The 17,146-nt window shown below is 44.8% G+C and overlaps 1 protein-coding gene across 2 annotated transcripts in view; it reads left to right on the top strand.

Annotated features, from left to right (window-relative positions):
* RASSF1 (Ras association domain family member 1) overlaps positions 1-15,513 on the top strand; it is a 40,153-nt gene extending 24,640 nt beyond the window's left edge. For both annotated transcript variants that reach the window (XM_066617318.1, XM_066617319.1), the window contains 4 exons: positions 9,555-9,659; positions 10,011-10,308; positions 10,969-11,084; positions 14,313-15,513. In XM_066617318.1, the coding sequence (XP_066473415.1) occupies positions 9,555-9,659; positions 10,011-10,308; positions 10,969-11,084; positions 14,313-14,459 (666 nt within the window). In that variant the 3' untranslated portion in view covers positions 14,460-15,513. The remainder of the gene's footprint in view (positions 1-9,554; positions 9,660-10,010; positions 10,309-10,968; positions 11,085-14,312) is intronic.
* Positions 15,514-17,146: the final 1,633 nt, after the last annotated feature.

The raw sequence follows: 17,146 nt of genomic DNA, 5'->3' as shown, positions 1-17,146 counted from the left end.
CTTGTCCAATCCCCTTTTAAAGGCGGCCAGGCCAGACGCCATCACCACAACCTGTGGCAAGGAGTTCCACAGACCAACCACACACTGAGTAAAGAAATCTTTTCTTTTGTCTGTCCTAACTCTCCCAACACTCAATTTTAGTGGATGTCCCCTGGTTCTGGTGTTATGTGAGAGTGTAAAGAGCATCTCTCTATCCACTCTGTGCATCCCCTGCATAATTTTGTATGCCTAAATCAGGGGTGCTCACACTTTTTTGGCTCGAGAGCTACTTTGAAACCCAACAAGGCCCGGAGATCTACCAGGGGGGAAGGAAGCGTCTGACAGACACCCCCTTTAATGTATGGAGCCCCTGCTGGAATCTAGTCAGTTTCCTCAGTTTTGTTGCTGCATGCCTGAAGAGTAGCTAAAGTGTCAGTTTCAGTGTCAGTTCAGCTAAATATGTCAGTTTCATCTAGTCACTAGACGAAACTGACATATTAACAGTTTGGAGAGACAGGGCCCGCGATCTACTCATTTTGCCTCGCGATCTACTGGTAGATCGCGATCCACCTATTGAGCACCCCTGGTCTAAATCGTGTCCCCCCTGAGGTGCCTCTTTTCTAGGCTGAAGAGGCCCAAACTCATAAGGAAGATGCCCTAGCCCCGTAATTGTCTTAGTCGCTCTTTTGCACCTTTTCCATTTCCACTATGTCTTTTTTGAGATGTGGCGACCAGAACTGGACACAATACTCCAGGTGTGGCCTTACCATTGATTTGCACAACGGCATTATAATATTAGCTGTTTTGTTCTCAATACCTTTTCTAATGATCCCAAGCATAGAATTGGCCTTCTTCACTGCTGCCGCACATTGGGTCAACACTTTCATCGACCTGTCCACCACCACCCCAAGATCTCTCTCCTGATCTGTCACAGACAGCTCAGAACCCATCAGCCTATATGTGAAGTTTTGAATTTTTTGCCCCAATGTGCATGACCTTACACTTACTGACATTGAAGCACATCTGCCATTTTGCTGCCCATTCTGCCAGTCTGGAGAGATCCTTCTGGAGCTCCTCACAATCACTTCTGGTCTTCACCACTTGGAAAGGTTTGGTGTCGTCTGCAAACTTTGCCCCCTCACTGCTCAACCCTGTCTCCAGCTATGCCTCTGTTCATTTATGGAAGGAGGTTGTGAAGTTGAACAAATAAGAAATGACCACTTTGGCTCTGGCTCATTTTGTGACTTTCTGTTAAACATTTTATTCTGGTTGTCTCTTCCACTTCCCCTGAATGAACCCTATTTAGAAAAAGTGTCTTAATGGCACAGAATAACAGAGCTTGACCTAGCCTGTTCTTGTTATTATACTAGTCTATATGCTAGACCAGGGGCGTCCAAAGTTTTTGGCAGGAGGCCAATATCATCTCTCTGACACTGTGTCGGGGGTCCAGGAAAAAAATTAATTTACATTTAAAATTAGAATAAATTTACATAAGTTTACATAAATGAATATATTAAAGATGAACTTATATGAATGAATGAAGGTCTTGCAATAGCTCAAGGCCTATAAAAGGCCTTGCACAAAGCAAGGCTGGCCTTTACTGCTGCTACTGCATTACGGATGTGAAACAGCAAGCAGTGGAGGAAGCCCTCACCTCACAGTTCACGTGAGAGGTCAAACAGTCGCCCTCACGCTGAGAGCAGTTGCGTTGGGCCAGTGTGGGCTCCAACAAATCTCTGGAGGGCCAGAGGCTCATTGGAGACTGGGGTATCCCTGAGGGCCTCATTGAGAGGCCTCGAGGGCCGCAAGTGGCCCCAGGGCCGGGGTTTGGGCACCCCTGTGCTAGACGATGATTGGATGGATTATTAGAGAGGTAAATCATTTAAATAAATAAAATATTGAAGGAACACCTTGGTACTGGCTTCTGGATAACAGAAAATGAGATCTTCTCATAAGGCAGAGGGTTTGATGAAAATTTCTTCTGGATTGTGAGGGGCAAGTGTTGTCTTGCTCACGAGATGACCAGAGTATTTAATGCAAAAAGATGCCATGTATTGGCTAACTCACAGTTGTAAACTTGGGAAAGGTGCAAAGTATTTATTACAGAGCTATGGTGAAGCTATGGCTGTAAATAGCTTGAAAGCCATAGCTAATATGTATAGTATTTGAAACTGACATAATATATGAATAAACTGCAAGAGGGAGTAAGATATGTAGCTGATCATATTCAGGGTTTTATGCACTTTCTTTTCAGCAAGAATATTGTTTGCTTTCGGTTGTTTTGCCAGAGATGGATGTTGTAGTCTGCATGAAAGCTTTTAGAACTCTACAGCAATTCCAGATCTTGGATGACTGGAATTTCTGGTTCTGAAGAGTTGGCAGCTCAAATCTGAGCTGAGACCTCTCTGGGCCTCAGACCACCTCTGGATATAATTGGAAGGCACCTCTGTTCTCATCTGGAGGTCACAATCCATATATTCGATTATCCACCAATTTTGACATCCACAGGGGTTCCAGGGACAGAACCCCTGCAGAGCCAAAGCTTACTTGCATTTAGAGGGTGCTAGTGAAAGTGCCCCTCTTTGATCAAGATGAGTTAACCACACAGGGCATGCAGCTTTGCTGAGGTATGTGTGGCTGTAGTTGCCATGTATGCAGAGTGGTGGCTTGCAACCCAACAACAGTACCTGACTTCTGGTGTATGGGCCTGAAACTAGCACAGATCTCATTTCAAACTTGCCAGCTTCTGTGCCCCGTGAGTCTTGTTTGTGACTTTTACACTAGTATAGAGGGCATTGTTGGCCTTCCTGTTGGTTGTAATGTTGCTACTTTTAATAGGATTGAATTGTCTGATCAACATTGTGATATGAATGCCACAGAGCTCTTGAACTGGCATGACTTTATTTGTAGGTGACATTCAATTCCAGCAGTCCGTCCCACCTATTTGAGACACTAAATGGTTGGGTACAGTGGTCTTTCAGGGCAAGTCTTTTAAATTTGTGGTTTGATCAGTCTGCATGCATATATATTTTAGTACAGCAGTTTTCAAACTCTCAGGGAGAGGCAGCATGGGCGGGGGGGAGGCAGCGGTTCAGGAGGGGCTGCAGGGGCTTGGCTGCATGTACCTGAGCCTCCTGGGGTGCAGGGAGCCCTGTGCTACCTTCTGCAGGGCTCCCCTCAGCTTCAGAAGTGAAAGTGGAGCAGAGGCGGAACGCAATCACTCCACTTTCGCTTTCAAATCTGCAGGGAGCCCTGCAGAAGGTCGCGCAGGGCTCCCTGCACACCTGGGAGGCTGCAGGAGGCTCAGGTACATGCACCCAAGCCCCTGCAGCCCCCCTGAGTGGCACAATCCTGGGGATTGCGCTGCTGCCTCCTCCCTGCCTCCTGGCTGCCCCCATCCCTTAAGGGGGCAGAGGCCAGGGCCCACAGGCTGTTGCCCCAGTCTGAAAAGCCCTGTTTTAGTGCCTATTGGCAACAATCAGTTTTTTCCTCTGCTAAAGATCCCCACATTAACTGGCAAAAGCAAAACAAGGCTGGCCTATGAAAGAACAACTGAAACCATACTTGATTAGAATCCAGCAATTACCCAGGGCTAACATTTCTAGTGTGAATAGGTGGGAGACTTTTTTGAGATAGTTTGGTCTTCTAGGGTAGTACCTTTCCTCCTGTATCAACAAGCAAGAAATGCTGTGACCTAGCAGTTGGCAACAACTAAACTGGGGCTTGGCTTTCCTGTTCTAATATTTTTATTTGCCATGAGCAAGAGCACTGCTAAGGTTGGAACTGGTCATAAAGATTGTGTTCCTTCATAGGGTAAGCTATTCAGTTGCTTTAACATATGGTTCGATCAAGACCATTAATTAGTATCTGTCTAAAGCATATGTTTTGGAACAGGTTTAATCTTAAGTGGAAGCTTGCAGATGGTGGAGAAATTAAATAGCAGGTGTACTGGGGGCAGAATTACCAAAGCCTAGTTCCCTTTTAGGTGCAAGAAAGGACTATATTCAAACTGGGAAATATTCCAGCATCCAATTACGCAGGCTGCTAGAAATACAAAAAAGAAAGAAAAAAGACTTTACATAGTCTGCTCAGGCAATGTTGGTGACTGTAGATGTGAAAATATAGACATAGGCTGAAATTTATTTTGGGATTTCTAAGCACTCAGTTCGGTATGCCAAAAATTCTCAGAAGAGCTTATTGCAAGGGTTTTCAAACTGGGGAGTTGCAACGCCCCAGCCAGGGGGCCCTGGTCTCTGCCCCCTTAAGGGGCGGGGGCAGCGAGGAGGAAGGGAGGAGGCAGCGGTGTTGCTGAGGGGCTTGGCTATACTTACCAGAGCCTCCTGCAGCCTCCCGGGGGTGCGGAGAGCCCTGCGCGACCGTCTGCAGTGCTCCCCGAAGGTTAAGAAGTGAAAGTGGAGCAATTGCGCTCCACTTCTGGTTTTGTGGAGGCTGGGTGCGATCATTCCACTTTCACTTTAAGGGGCGGGGGAAGGGTAGAGGCAGGGAAGTGATCCCCAGGATCTCATCTGTATGGAGGGCAAGGAGGGGTGCTTTGGACTTACATAGACTAACTACATGGACTAACTACATAGACAGGGCTGCAGGAGGTGCGAGGAACCCTGCATAGCGCTCCCCAAGTCTTGGAATGTTCGGGAAAAGTGGGCGCAAAGCACTTCTGTTTTGCAGGAGGTGCTGTGCTCCTGCTGTTTCCAAAAGTTCCAAGCCATAATGGATATAATGTAAATCCAAAGCACCCCCCTCGCCCCCCTAGTGACGCAATCCTGGGGATTGCGTTGCTGCCCTAGACCCTCCCCTGCAAAGATTTACTGAGGGAGTAAACCTCCCTCAGAGCTTGAGAACCTCTGCAGTAGAGTGTTTTAAAAAGTAGGTTCTATATTTCTAAGTAGGTCCATTATGCTAAAAAGTTTAGGAACCGCTGCTTTAAACGTTATATTTCTATGTGCTTGCAATAACTTTTTGAGACAGGTCACTATTACTCCTGCTTTCGAATGGAGAACTGAAGCCAGTAAAAATGACAGTCATACTATAGTACTTTAAAGATAAAGTTATTGTAGCAGTAGCTGTTACGGCTAGTGGCTTGATTTGTCCTGAGTACCCACTGTCTGAGCATGCTAAGTCCACATTAACACTGCGAGTTGGACAAAATTGGTGGTTATATATGAGAACTTATATATACAGTTTTTGAAACAACTGGGAGTTACTTGGATGCAACTTTTAATAGAAGCAGTTAAGTGTCTTGATTAAAAGCCCTATGCTATGAGCTTGTTATGTAATAGAATTGGGTCCTAGAGATTTGCTTTGTAAACAGGATGCCTGTGTCCTTGACTTGCTTGGCTGGAGGAGCAGGGATCCCATCCCACCCAGAGTCATCTTCCCCTTATTTGTCCCACCCTTGCAGATTTCCTTTTGCTGTTTTTCACAGGATACAGCAACTTCCCATTTTGTTTCTTATATTGGATCTTTGTGCACAGGAATTGCTCTCCACCCTGACACACCCAGCTTTCCACAGTCTAGCCTTTGCAGGATTTGTCATTCTTCAAAGTAGTGCATAGTATATCTACTGATAGGCAAATAATTCTTTTCCAAAGAGATCTTAAGTCTCTTTAACTGATAGCCAGCAATGGGAGTTGTTGGCTACCAAAAGTATGCCCCCCCAGGGCAAATGTCAGCCTTCTCCCATGTCCTGGGTTCAGTAAAAATCCAGTGTTGCTCCTTGGAACTCTTCAAGAATATACATAAATGTATTTCCTCATGTGGAATATACGCAGCAAAGGAGGTGCTTAAATGATGCAGCAAAATTGTCAAGGATTTCAGATAGCAAGATAATTCTGTTTGAAGGTTTTTAATCTTTTGATGCCTACTTGGATTTCTATATTTCTGCTATACAAATAGAGCTAAAACAGAAACTTCCCAGACCCTGTTGGTGAAACTAGAACATAAATCTAGATGCAGCAAACTTTCCCATGGTATAAAGTGTAGTTGGAATGGTAGCTCTTTTTGCCACTGATGACAAATGATAAGCAACCAAGTTCATGGACTCCTCTAGTGTCTTTAGACATGAGGCACGCTTAGCCTCAAATCTTTAGCCATAAATGGTGAATAACAGTAGAGCTGTTGGGAGGCCCTGCTGAAGATAGGAAAACCCTTACAAACCATGAGTGCTACATCAATGAGAGTGTGTGTCTTATGGTACAGTTGAGCCAAGGTGATTTGCCACAAAAGAATTTGTGGGTAAGAATTGCCATTGCCCCACTAACACTTCACAGCTGCTTGGGTCCTGTGGCTTCAGTTAAATGTTTACATTTTTTATGTTGTGCCCCTCTCTTTCTCCAAGGAACTCAGATCAATTTTATCTGAGGATAGCCCTGTGAGGTATACACAGGAACTTTCCTCAAATCTATCTTTTAAACCAGGGGTGCTCACACTTTTTTGGCTCAAGAGCTACTTTGAAACCTAGCAAGGCCCGGAGATCTACCAGGGGGGAAGGAAGCGTCTGACAGACACCCCCTTTGATGTATGGAGCCCCTGCTGGACCAGGTCAGAGGAGGCCCACCAAGTCCAGCTTCCTGTGCCCCACACTGGCCCACCAGATGCTTCAGGAAGCACACGGGAGGCCTCTCCTCTCTCCCCACCCCACATACTGGGGGCAGCCACAGGTCCCCCCAAGAGGCACATGCCCAGCCTTGCTGCACTACGGGGGGGAGGAGCTCCCCACTCCCCGCCCCCCCAAACTCTTTGTGGCTGCGCCCCGAGACCAGCAGGGAGAGGGAGGCGTCGCAGATCCTCCTCGGAAAGGGCGGGGGGCTTCCCCGTTTCCATGGAGAGGGGCTGCGCGTTCAGGCGGCAGGGGGGTCATCTCACCTGTCAGCCCCGACCGAGGGACTGGAAGGGAAGGGGAGGGTCACTCGGGGCCTCCCGCGGCTACCGCCATCAGAGCGACTCCATCTCAAACTCCCGCCCCCTGAAGAGCAGCTAAAGTGTCAGTTTCAGTGTCAGTTTAGTGTCAGCTAAATAGTCACTAGACGAAACTGACATATTAACAGTTTGGAGAGACAGGGCTCCGCGATCTACTCATTTTGCCTCGTGATCTACTGGTAGATCGCGATTTACCTATTGAGCACCCCTGTTTTAAACTAAAGTTCACAATTGATGAGAGATTGCAATCTAAGATTATTGCATTGGTACTTAAACCACTGAACAACATTTGTTCTAAAAGACACAAAGCCTTACAGTATATTTACTGTAGTGTGCAGCTCCTATGTATGTGTTTTCTGCAGCTTGATTGTATTTTGCTGTATGCATATGCCTTATCTGTGGGCTCTGCTGAGTAATATGAGCTGATCTCTCTCACTTCCCTTTGCTCATGTGGTGGGAAAGGAAGTGGTTCCAAGTAATCCCTAGAGACTTCTGATTGGCTTGTGGTGATCTCATCTGGAATTCCCCACAAACTCCCTCCCCCACCATAGAAAGTGATGTCAACAGGAAAAGCAGCTGATGCAACCAGGAGCAACTTCTTCTGAAAAACTGTGGGGAAGACCTACTGTAGTTGTAGATAAGAATATAGGAGGGTTTTTCTTTTGTACATATTATTCTGTAGGCAAAGAAAGATCGGTTTTGTGGGAGAGTTGCATTGTACCTATTATGGTAGCAGAGTAGATCACAAAGATTACAGTTACCCAGATACCATCTAGAAACTTCACTTTTATATGTGATGACAGAATACCTATTTGATGGGACTCCAGGTTGGAGAAAATGGCCACACTGTATCTTGGGTAGAGATGTCATTACGGCAAATTCTAACATACAAAGTGAGGGCTGTTTTAGATAGCCATATCTCACACTTGTTGAAATACCAGTCTCTTATTTAAAATGTTTTGCTAAAAGGGGATTACCTTTTATTTCTACATGCTTGGAGGTATTAGACCTGTATAGAGAGCATCAGTAAAGCATGTAAATGTGATTCTTTATTAAAGTGAGATGCCGGTGTGTATGTATATTCAGAGTATGTTGTAGGATGTCTGCAGATTCATGTGGAAGTCTCAAGGCAGATTCATGTGGAAGTCTTGAAGACCACAGAAATATTCCAAAGCAATGTGTCCCATCTTTCTAATTATTGGAGAAATCCGAGGGACATAATACGCTGCCTTGTATTGAGTCAGTACGCTGCCTTGTATTGTTGTTCAATCTAGCTCATTATTGATGGCACTGACTGGCAGCAGCTCTCTGGGCTTTCAGGCAAGGGTCTCCTCCAGCCTTACCTGAAGATGCCAGCGATTGAATCAGGGACAAAGAGAGAAGGGCTTTAGCTCAATGATAGAGCACATGTTTTGCATAAATGTGTGCTCTATCCTTGAGGTAAAGGTCTTCTCTCTTTCAAGTGGACCAGTGGCTGATATAGCAAATAGATTCACATTCTGATGACATTACAACAGTAGATTCTAGACCCTCCTTTATTCATCATAGAATCCTGTAGAATCCTGTCAGATGGTGGTTAAATGCTACAGTTTGCAGATGTAGCATACATATACTTTGAAGACTCTCTGATAATCATTGGGGTTCTGATCCTTATTCTTATGACATATTAATCGTGAAGCTAATATACTGCTGTATTAGTGGAATGATGTAATGCCAAACAAAGGTTCAGGTGATTATTTCAGTTTCTTTCCACACCCACATGTGGTACCCATACACAGGGTTTTTGTCTTCTGCCACTCACAGTGAAAAATGGAAATTGGGAGGCTAGCCAAGAGTTGCAGCTTGGTATAGCGAATTCACTCAACCTCAAGACAACAAATAGGTGGAGGGGAAGATATGATGAAAGTGTGTGTGTGTGTGTGTGTGTGTGTGTGTGTGTGTGTGTGTGTGTGTGTGGCAGTTCAAAAGAAAAGGTAGAATGGAATGTAGAGTACAAGTTTCGCCTGAAGCTTCTTCTGGGAACTTGTACATAGTTTCACTTGAGGTCTAATCCACCATGCTACATAACGCTTACAGTTAAAACCAATTATACTATTCTTTTAGCTCCTGTCATTTTAGCAATTTAAATGGTATCTGATCGCCATCCAGAAAGGTATGTGCACATGGTCTCAAATGCAGTTGAATCTTGGGAATAGCTTTCCAGAAGCTGTCACTACAGAAGACCCACACTGCTGTTTAAATTCAGGGAAATTTAGATAATAGGTTGGAAATCTGGTGCAAGATGTAAATACTGTATGAGGCAAATGTCTTTGAGACACACAAATTGTTTTTTCCTCCAAATAGCACTTCTGTCAAATCTCCAAACTGTGTTTGAAACGCAACAAAATTTGAACAGTGTTAGTATTCTGTGGGGGCATCTTCTGAAAGAGATTGAGGTGTATGTGCATCAAGAATGTACATGCCCCTTTGGATTGCAAAGGATATGGGAGTATCTGAGTTTTTTTAGTTTCTGTGTGTTCATGCAACCTAGAACTGGGGGAAGAACCTGAAGGTAATGTGTGGTAACATTTGTGAGGTTTTAATGCTTTCTGAGGCACACAGTAGTAGAGACTAATTCTAGATTACCAATACTTTTGCAGGATGAGCAGATAGATTGGGAAAAACCTGTCCTGTCCCAAGCTGAAATTGAGCAGAAGATAAAAGAATACAACAGCCAGATCAACAGCAACCTTTTCATGAGCTTGGTAAGTTCAGGTAACTTGGGGCTCTGGGATAACTGTCAGCTGAGCTTCAAAGACCTGGGTTTGCCCTTCCCAGCCTCTCTGCTGACTTCTGAGTTTAGAAATTACTATGTGATTCTTCGAGAGGTAAACCACCCCTAGCTTTGTGACTACTGCAGTTGTTAAACAAGTATTAAAAACCTAGTCATGATTCTCCTTCTTCCAGAGGCTCCACTTTAGAAGTATATTTCCGAGGCTTGTGGCAATTCACTTTTGTGTTCCTTGCACCTGTGATCTTTACCCTGTTTGGGTGTTTACCCAGTTTTGCTGTCGTGCAAACTCTCTGCACAGCTCATTGTATTTCCACTCCCACAGAATAAAGATGGATCCTATACTGGCTTCATCAAGGTGCAATTGAAGTTAATCCGACCTGTGTCAGTACCTGCCAATAAAAAGGCCCAGTCCATCCAGGACAGCAGGAAGAGTTCCTCACGCAGCCAGGCAGTAAAGCGCCGCACCTCGTTTTATTTGCCTAAGGACACAATCAAACACTTGCATATAATTTCTCGTACTCGTGCCAGTGAAGTCATTGAGGCCCTTCTCAAGAAATTTATGGTAGTTGACAATCCCAGGAAGTTTGCCCTCTTCGAGAGAACAGAAAAGGATGACCAAGGTATGTATTCTTCTCCTTTCCAGCTCCTAGGGAAACTAGCATGTAAAGTGAAGAACCACTTGGCTAGTAGTTTGCAGCAAATAAAAATGGCTTCCAGGTGGAAAAAAAAGAGGTTTTGTCAACTGGACGAGAGCTTGTTTTTAATCCTTTTTAGGCTGTTAATATGCAGCCAATGACTAACATTGGTATGTGTGGGCATGAGGGCTAGTTTAATTTAAAGGGGGGAAAGTAGGCCAGCAACTATTATAGACTTATTTATACAGTGTCAGCAATCAAGTCGTACTATCTACTTTTGCTTGATGTTCACTTTTGCTTGATGATAATAAGTGTAATCCTGACCCTCTTTGTCAAGAAGCTTGTTTTCTTATGAGCTTGTTTCTTATGAGCTTGTTTTCATTATTGTTAATTGCAGGTCTACATTAGTTTCACTCTCATCCTTCCTATTGCTTCTGACTAGGGTGGGATAAAAAAAAATCTTTCTATCCTCTGCTGTTGATCTATTCCCTATTGAGAAATTAAAACTAGAAAACTATGGTTAACAGCCCCCTCTCCAGGGAGAGAAAGAGCTTGCTAAAGTTGATGATGGCTAGTGTCTTGTGCAGATCAACTCTCTCCTGGAGTCAAGATCTTAATTCCACTTCTGATGTTCTTTTGTGTCAGTGTATCTCCGCAAACTTTCTGATGAGGAGCAGCCCCTGCGTCTGCGACTGCTAGCTGGCCCTAGCGAAAAGGCCCTCAGTTTTGTTTTGAAGGAGAACGAGACTGGAGAAGTAAATGTGAGTTTGGGAATTGACTTGGCTGCCTTAGATGCATCAGATCACATTTTGTTGACCACTGCTATACCTGGCAGGAGGACAAGCTCCCTAACCATTTGATTACTATTGAGGACCTGGAGTTTTTTTTATTCTACCTCTTAGGGATGTGGCAGTGGGCCCCAGGTTCCTCATTACAGTTCTGTGCTTGGCTTGTAAGTGATGTGGGGTAGAAAACTTTCCGCTACTTACTTTTCTTGGTCAGAAGCTTCCTATTTTTCTTGTTACATAAAATTAATAATCTAAGAAATTGATAAAATACTACTCAGATTGAACAGTTTCAAAATACTAATTTTCAGGCAACTTCCCCTAGGAATCATCCTTGTAACATTATGCACAACTTATTGAGCATGCTAAAATCGGTGTGTTCAGTTTTTCATTCCTTCGCTTCTGTAAAACTGAAACATGAAGAAGTTGCACTAGAACTAGAGAAACGGAGAGCTGCATCTTTAACAAGTTGTTTTGGTTGGCGTAATACTCATTCAACTGATATATTTCAGTGGATGGCTTTTAGGGGTTAAGGGGTGATTGTGCAGTAAATTGTTTTCAGGAACCAAAACATTTGGAATATCTAGCCTCCTTGCTTTGATGGCAGTTTGTCACATAGAAGACCTAGCCAATCTAATTAAGAATTGATAGTAGAGCTCATAAAGTGGTATGTAATTTGGTTAAAAGAAAGGCCATTAATGGAACAGTGGGGGCCAAATCCAGCACCCACCACAATCCTTCCCCCAGGTGAATGGAGTTTACTATTCAGCAGGGAGCTGCCTCAATGTGCCTCTGATTACCCCCCCCCCCCCCCAAAAAAAAAACCTGCATACTGGCCAGCTACTTCTGCATTCCATCACCTCAGCAAGCTTTGCACCCAGATTGCTGGGCAAACCCAGCTGGCTGGCACACAGTTTGAGGACAGTCAGAGGTACATTGAGGAGGCTCCCCAGCTCAGTAACAGTAAGCTCAGTTTGTGTTGGGGAAGAGTTTACCGGCATGCAGCGGTCTCCAGTTCGAGACCACTGGAATTGAACATAGTGCCTGGCATTCCAAACAGTACTCTTAATTTTGATTCATTCCATTCTTCAAGAGTATTTAGTAAAAAGAAGGTGAACAAAGCAATGTCTTACAAAAGGACCTAGTCTGTACTGACCCTAGGAATGTCCTAGCATTGACAAACCAAATACACTCTTTAGAACAGGGGTGTCCAAACTTTTTGGCTGGAGGGCCACATCAGCTCTCTGACACCAACTTGGGGGCCGGGGGGAAAAAGAATTAATTTACATTGAAAATTTGAATAAATTTACATAAGTTTTCATAAATGAATATATTAAAGGTGAACTTATATGAATGAATGAAGGTCTTGCAATAGCTCAAGGCCTATAAAAGGCCTTGCACAAAGCAAGGCTGGCCTTTCCTTTGCTGCCGCTGCTGCATCACAGATGTGAAAGAGCAAGCAGTGGAGGGAGCCCTCATCCCACAGCTCACACAAGAGGTCAAACAGTTGCCCTCACGCTGAGAGTAGTTGCATTGGGCCAGTGCTGGCTTCAACAAATCTCCAGAGGGCCAGAGGCTCATTGGAGATTGGGGGCTCCCTGAGGGCCGCATTGAGAGGCCGCGAGGGCCGCAAGTGGCCCCCGGGCCAGGGTTTGGGCACCCCTGCTTTAGAACAAAGACTGACAAAGTAAGGTCCATGGGCTGGATTCAGCCCACAAGAGCCTCCAGTCTAGCCCTAGCAGCAGATTGTGCACCTGTGTGGTCATAGATACAAAGTTCCTATGCCATATGCATCCTTTGCCGGTGCTTGGTTGGAGTCTCTTGCTCTTGTACTGGCTTTTATTCTTCTGCTCAGTGACTCACTTCAATTGAGTTGGTTCCACCTCAGTGCTGGCTGCTGGTGGCAGAAGTAGCAGAGCCAGAGAGGAACGTGGGCACTGTACCATCCCCCCAGTCTGTTAATTATCCCCAGAGAAAGGGAGAAGAGGACAATTGTTGCCTAATGTGCTGAATTAACTACTTCTAAGAAGTATGTGATTGTAATGGAGAGGGAGACACTGAAAGGACTGTCTACTTTGGTAACTCATGGTATTTATAACATATGTGTTATGTTCCTTTGAACAGTTTTCATGCCTTGGTGTGGCTCTTGGGCCAAAGAATTGGCCCACCTAACTCTAGTATTAGTATTTATATACCACTTTTCAACAAAAAGTTCACAAAGTGGTTTACAGAGAAAAACCAAATAACTAATGGCTCCCTGTCCCAAAAGGGCTCACAATCTAAAAAGATGCAACACCAGCAGACAACCACTAGAAAAGACACTGCTGGGGTGAGGTGGGCCAGTTACTCTCCCCCTGCTAAATAGAAGAGGAGCACCCACTTTAAAAAGTGCCTCTTAACCAGTTAGCAGGTTAACTCTAGTATACCTTTACCAACCTTACTGTAGCACAGGGGTGCCCAAACCCTGGCCCTGGGGCCACTTGCAGCCCTCGAGGACTCCCAATGTGGCCCTCAGGGACACCCCAGTCTCCAATGAGCCTCTGGCCCTCCAGAAACTTGCTGGAGCCTGCACTGGCCAGACGCAACTGCTCTCAGCGTGAGGGCGTTGACCTCTCGCATTAGCTGTGGGATGAGGGCTCCCTCCACTGCTTGCTGTTTTACGTATGTGATGCAGTGGTGCCAGCAAAGAAAAGACCAGCCTTGCTTTGTGCAAGGTCTTTTATAGGCCTTGAGCTATTGCAAGACTATTCATTCATTCATATAAGTTCCACCTCTAGTATAATAATTTATGTAAATTTATTCAAATTTTAAATGTAAATTAATTCTCCTCTCCCCCCCCCCCCGGCCCCTGACACAGTGTCAGAGAGATGATATGGCCCTCCTGCCGAAAACTTTGGACACCCCTCCTCTAGCATAAACCTTTCCTGGAAGCTCAAAAATTCTTGGTACCTGTGTAGGTTTTGTGAGATATATGAATACCAGACTTGTACAGCCCCTGGATATTCCTTTTTTCTTGACCACCCGTCACCTTGGCATATGACTTTGACCACTTGCACATTTTTATTCTTTGTCTAGGCTCCTCCTTTCCCATTAAAGCTCTGTGTCTGGTTTCCAACTGAGCATCTGAATTGGGGTGGGTTCATGATTCTGTGATATAAACTTCCTGGGCATTAACTCCAAGGTCTTGCCCCCACCTTTCTGCAGTGGGATGCCTTCAGTATGCCTGAGCTACAGAACTTTCTTCGGATCCTGCAGCGTGAAGAGGAAGAGCATGTTCGGCAGATCTTGCAAAAATACGCTCATTGCCGTCAAAAGATGCAAGAGGCTCTGACCACCCGCACCCCAGGTTGACATGGTGCCCCGTCCCAGACCCAGCACTCCAATAAAGATAACATGCAAGATGCAGAGAAGTGGCAAAGCCAAGTGGACTACGATTGAAGTGATCCTTGGACTGTCTGGGCTGAATGTATCTCTGGAGGGACAGGGGGTGGGAAAGGGATGTGTGAATCCCTTGGTGAGCCCGTGAGTGGTACATGTGTGTCTGCTTCCCATAGAGTGAGTGGTTAATAGAGGCATTGCATGCATGACACAGTGGGATCAGGCAGGGGAGTAAGGAAGTACTTGTGGGATGTGTGTGAAGATGAAAACTTTAGTAGTACTGCTATGGCAGCTGCTTTCATGGTGCCAGGATGTTAATATGACTCCTGTACATGTTGACTGGCCAAATGGTGTTTATCTGGACTTGGGTCTAGAGATGACTTGAGGCCTAACATAAGGAAGACCAACCAAAGTGGCCTCAAACCTGTATGTATTCTCAAGAAGAGAGGTGGTGGTAGCAAGCACTTTCTTAAACTATTTTTGTATATCCATTGGAGTCTGGCTTACAGGCTTATAGATTGGTCCAGTCTGTACAACCTCATCTCTTTGCCTTTGGTTTGATCTACTGCATATTGGCAAGACTGCTAACATTGATGAACTCTGTTGGCTGGAGGCACGACTTATTGTCGCCCATTTGAGTCCAAGAGTAGTTGGAAGTGGCAGTGTGTGATCAATACCAAACCCAAAGGAAATGTAGGAGAGTTTTCTGACACACAATGAGGAGTACATAAAAATCAAACTTGGCATTACTGAAACTTCAGTGGTTGCTCTAGAATTGCTGTTTGGGTTAATTCTCATGAAACGAAGACACTAAAAGGCAAAGCGTCAGCCTTTGCAAGAGAGATTGTCAAGGACCCAAAGAACACCAAAGAGGTAAGAATATGCAGGTAGCTTTTCTTGCTCAATCACCTCTTATTTAACCTTAGATACAATGTGGAAACCGGAGCATGGCAAATCTCAGGGTTCAGATTTTTTCTGCTAAGAGCAACCACAACTTTGTCCATCTGTGTGTGTGTGTGTGTGTGTGTGTATGCATGCTTGCAAGCAAGCAAGCAAGCAAGCAAGCAAGGGACGTTTATATGCCCAAGGCGTTTCTTGGACAGGACTTAGCAGGAAATTGCTCTGTCCCTGAGTGGTAGCTGACTTACTTGCAGGGTGGGAGGAGGCACATATACAGCTACATTAAAGTGCACTGCACAGCTAATATTCATAAATGCTCGAGTGACTCCATTGGTATGTTCTGTAAAAATCAAGTATCCTCTCCAGTGTGGGCACCCAGGGGAAATTTTCTGAGGGTGACTGGTTCTTCTGGAGAGTGTTGTTTAAAATGAGGAATGTCTCTTAACTGACTGTCTTAAGGACCCAGTGGATAAAAACCCTGGGGGCTAAGATTATGAATGGTGGTAATTGTATACCAATCAATAAAAGATTCAGGGGTGAGAAGTGCCTGGTCTGGGTGTGTTTTTTATTTGTTTGTTTTTTGGAACCTGTTCCTTGCTCAGACAATATATTTGTTCCACTGCACTCAATGCTAGTTGATTTTGTTTTCAGTGGCAAGTCTGCTTTTCCCACAGAGGTCTTTATGTTTTTTCTGAACTTGGCCCTCTGTTAACCATTTCTTGGATTCCAATAAAGGAAGCAGTTGATATCCGACAAATTTCTACCACAACTTTGACATTCAACTGGTCTAGATTAGTTTCAGTTTGGTGAATATGAAGGAGGGGAAGCTCTAAAACAGTTATCTTTCAAAATTGTTCTTGGATGCCATAACTGCCTTTTCCAATTCCCCAGTCATAGGTTTTCTGAGCAAGAAGCAGTGCCTACTTTTCTACTAGTGCCCACTAATTTGAATGTCATAAGTGAATGAGTAGGTAACTACCAAGTTTGGTGTTGGAAACTTGTTGAGTGGGCTCTAAACTGAATGCCTTGCTGAGTCCCCATAAAAATGTGGATTTGTGGAGCTCTGGAAACTTCACATGGCTTTGCACCTAGGGTAAGAATTTGTTATATGAAATACAAGCTGAATTTCTATAGCTCAGAATGTGATTGAATACTATGTTGAGAAGAGTTTGCTGTCTTTGTGCGAGAGAAATATGGATGCAGAGTTCAACTCTCTAAATGTGGAATGAATTACTAAGTTTATATGCAATGAGTATGTGTCCCCAACATTGTTTCTCTTGCCAGTAGTTATAGTAGTTGGCAACCTTCAGTCTCGAAAGACTATGGTATCACGCTCTGAAAGGTGGTTCTGGAACAGCGTCTAGTGTGGCTGAAAAGGCCGATTCAGGAGTGACAATCCCTTCCACACCAGGAGCAAGTGCAGTCTGTCCCTGGTCTGTCTCCCTGGCTATGTGCCTTCCTTCTTTGCCTCTTAGCCTCAGACTGTTGGCCAAGTGTCTCTTCAAACTGGGAAAGGCCATGCTGCACAGCCTGCCTCCAAGCGGGCCGCTCAGAGGCCAGGGTTTCCCACTTGTTGAGGTCCACTCCTAAGGCCTTCAGATCCCTCTTGCAGATGTCCTTGTATCGCAGCTGTGGTCTACCTGTAGGGCGCTTTCCTTGCACGAGTTCTCCATAGAGGAGATCCTTTGGGATCCGGCCATCATCCATTCTCACAACATGACCGAGCCAACGCAGGCGTCTCTGTTTCAATAGTGCATACA

The sequence above is a fragment of the Tiliqua scincoides genome, chromosome 2 (genome assembly GCF_035046505.1).
Source record: "Tiliqua scincoides isolate rTilSci1 chromosome 2, rTilSci1.hap2, whole genome shotgun sequence".
Lineage (NCBI taxonomy): Eukaryota > Metazoa > Chordata > Lepidosauria > Squamata > Scincidae > Tiliqua > Tiliqua scincoides.
The sequence above is the reverse complement of the archived record's forward strand: the minus strand, read 5'-3'. Positions and strand labels throughout refer to the sequence as shown.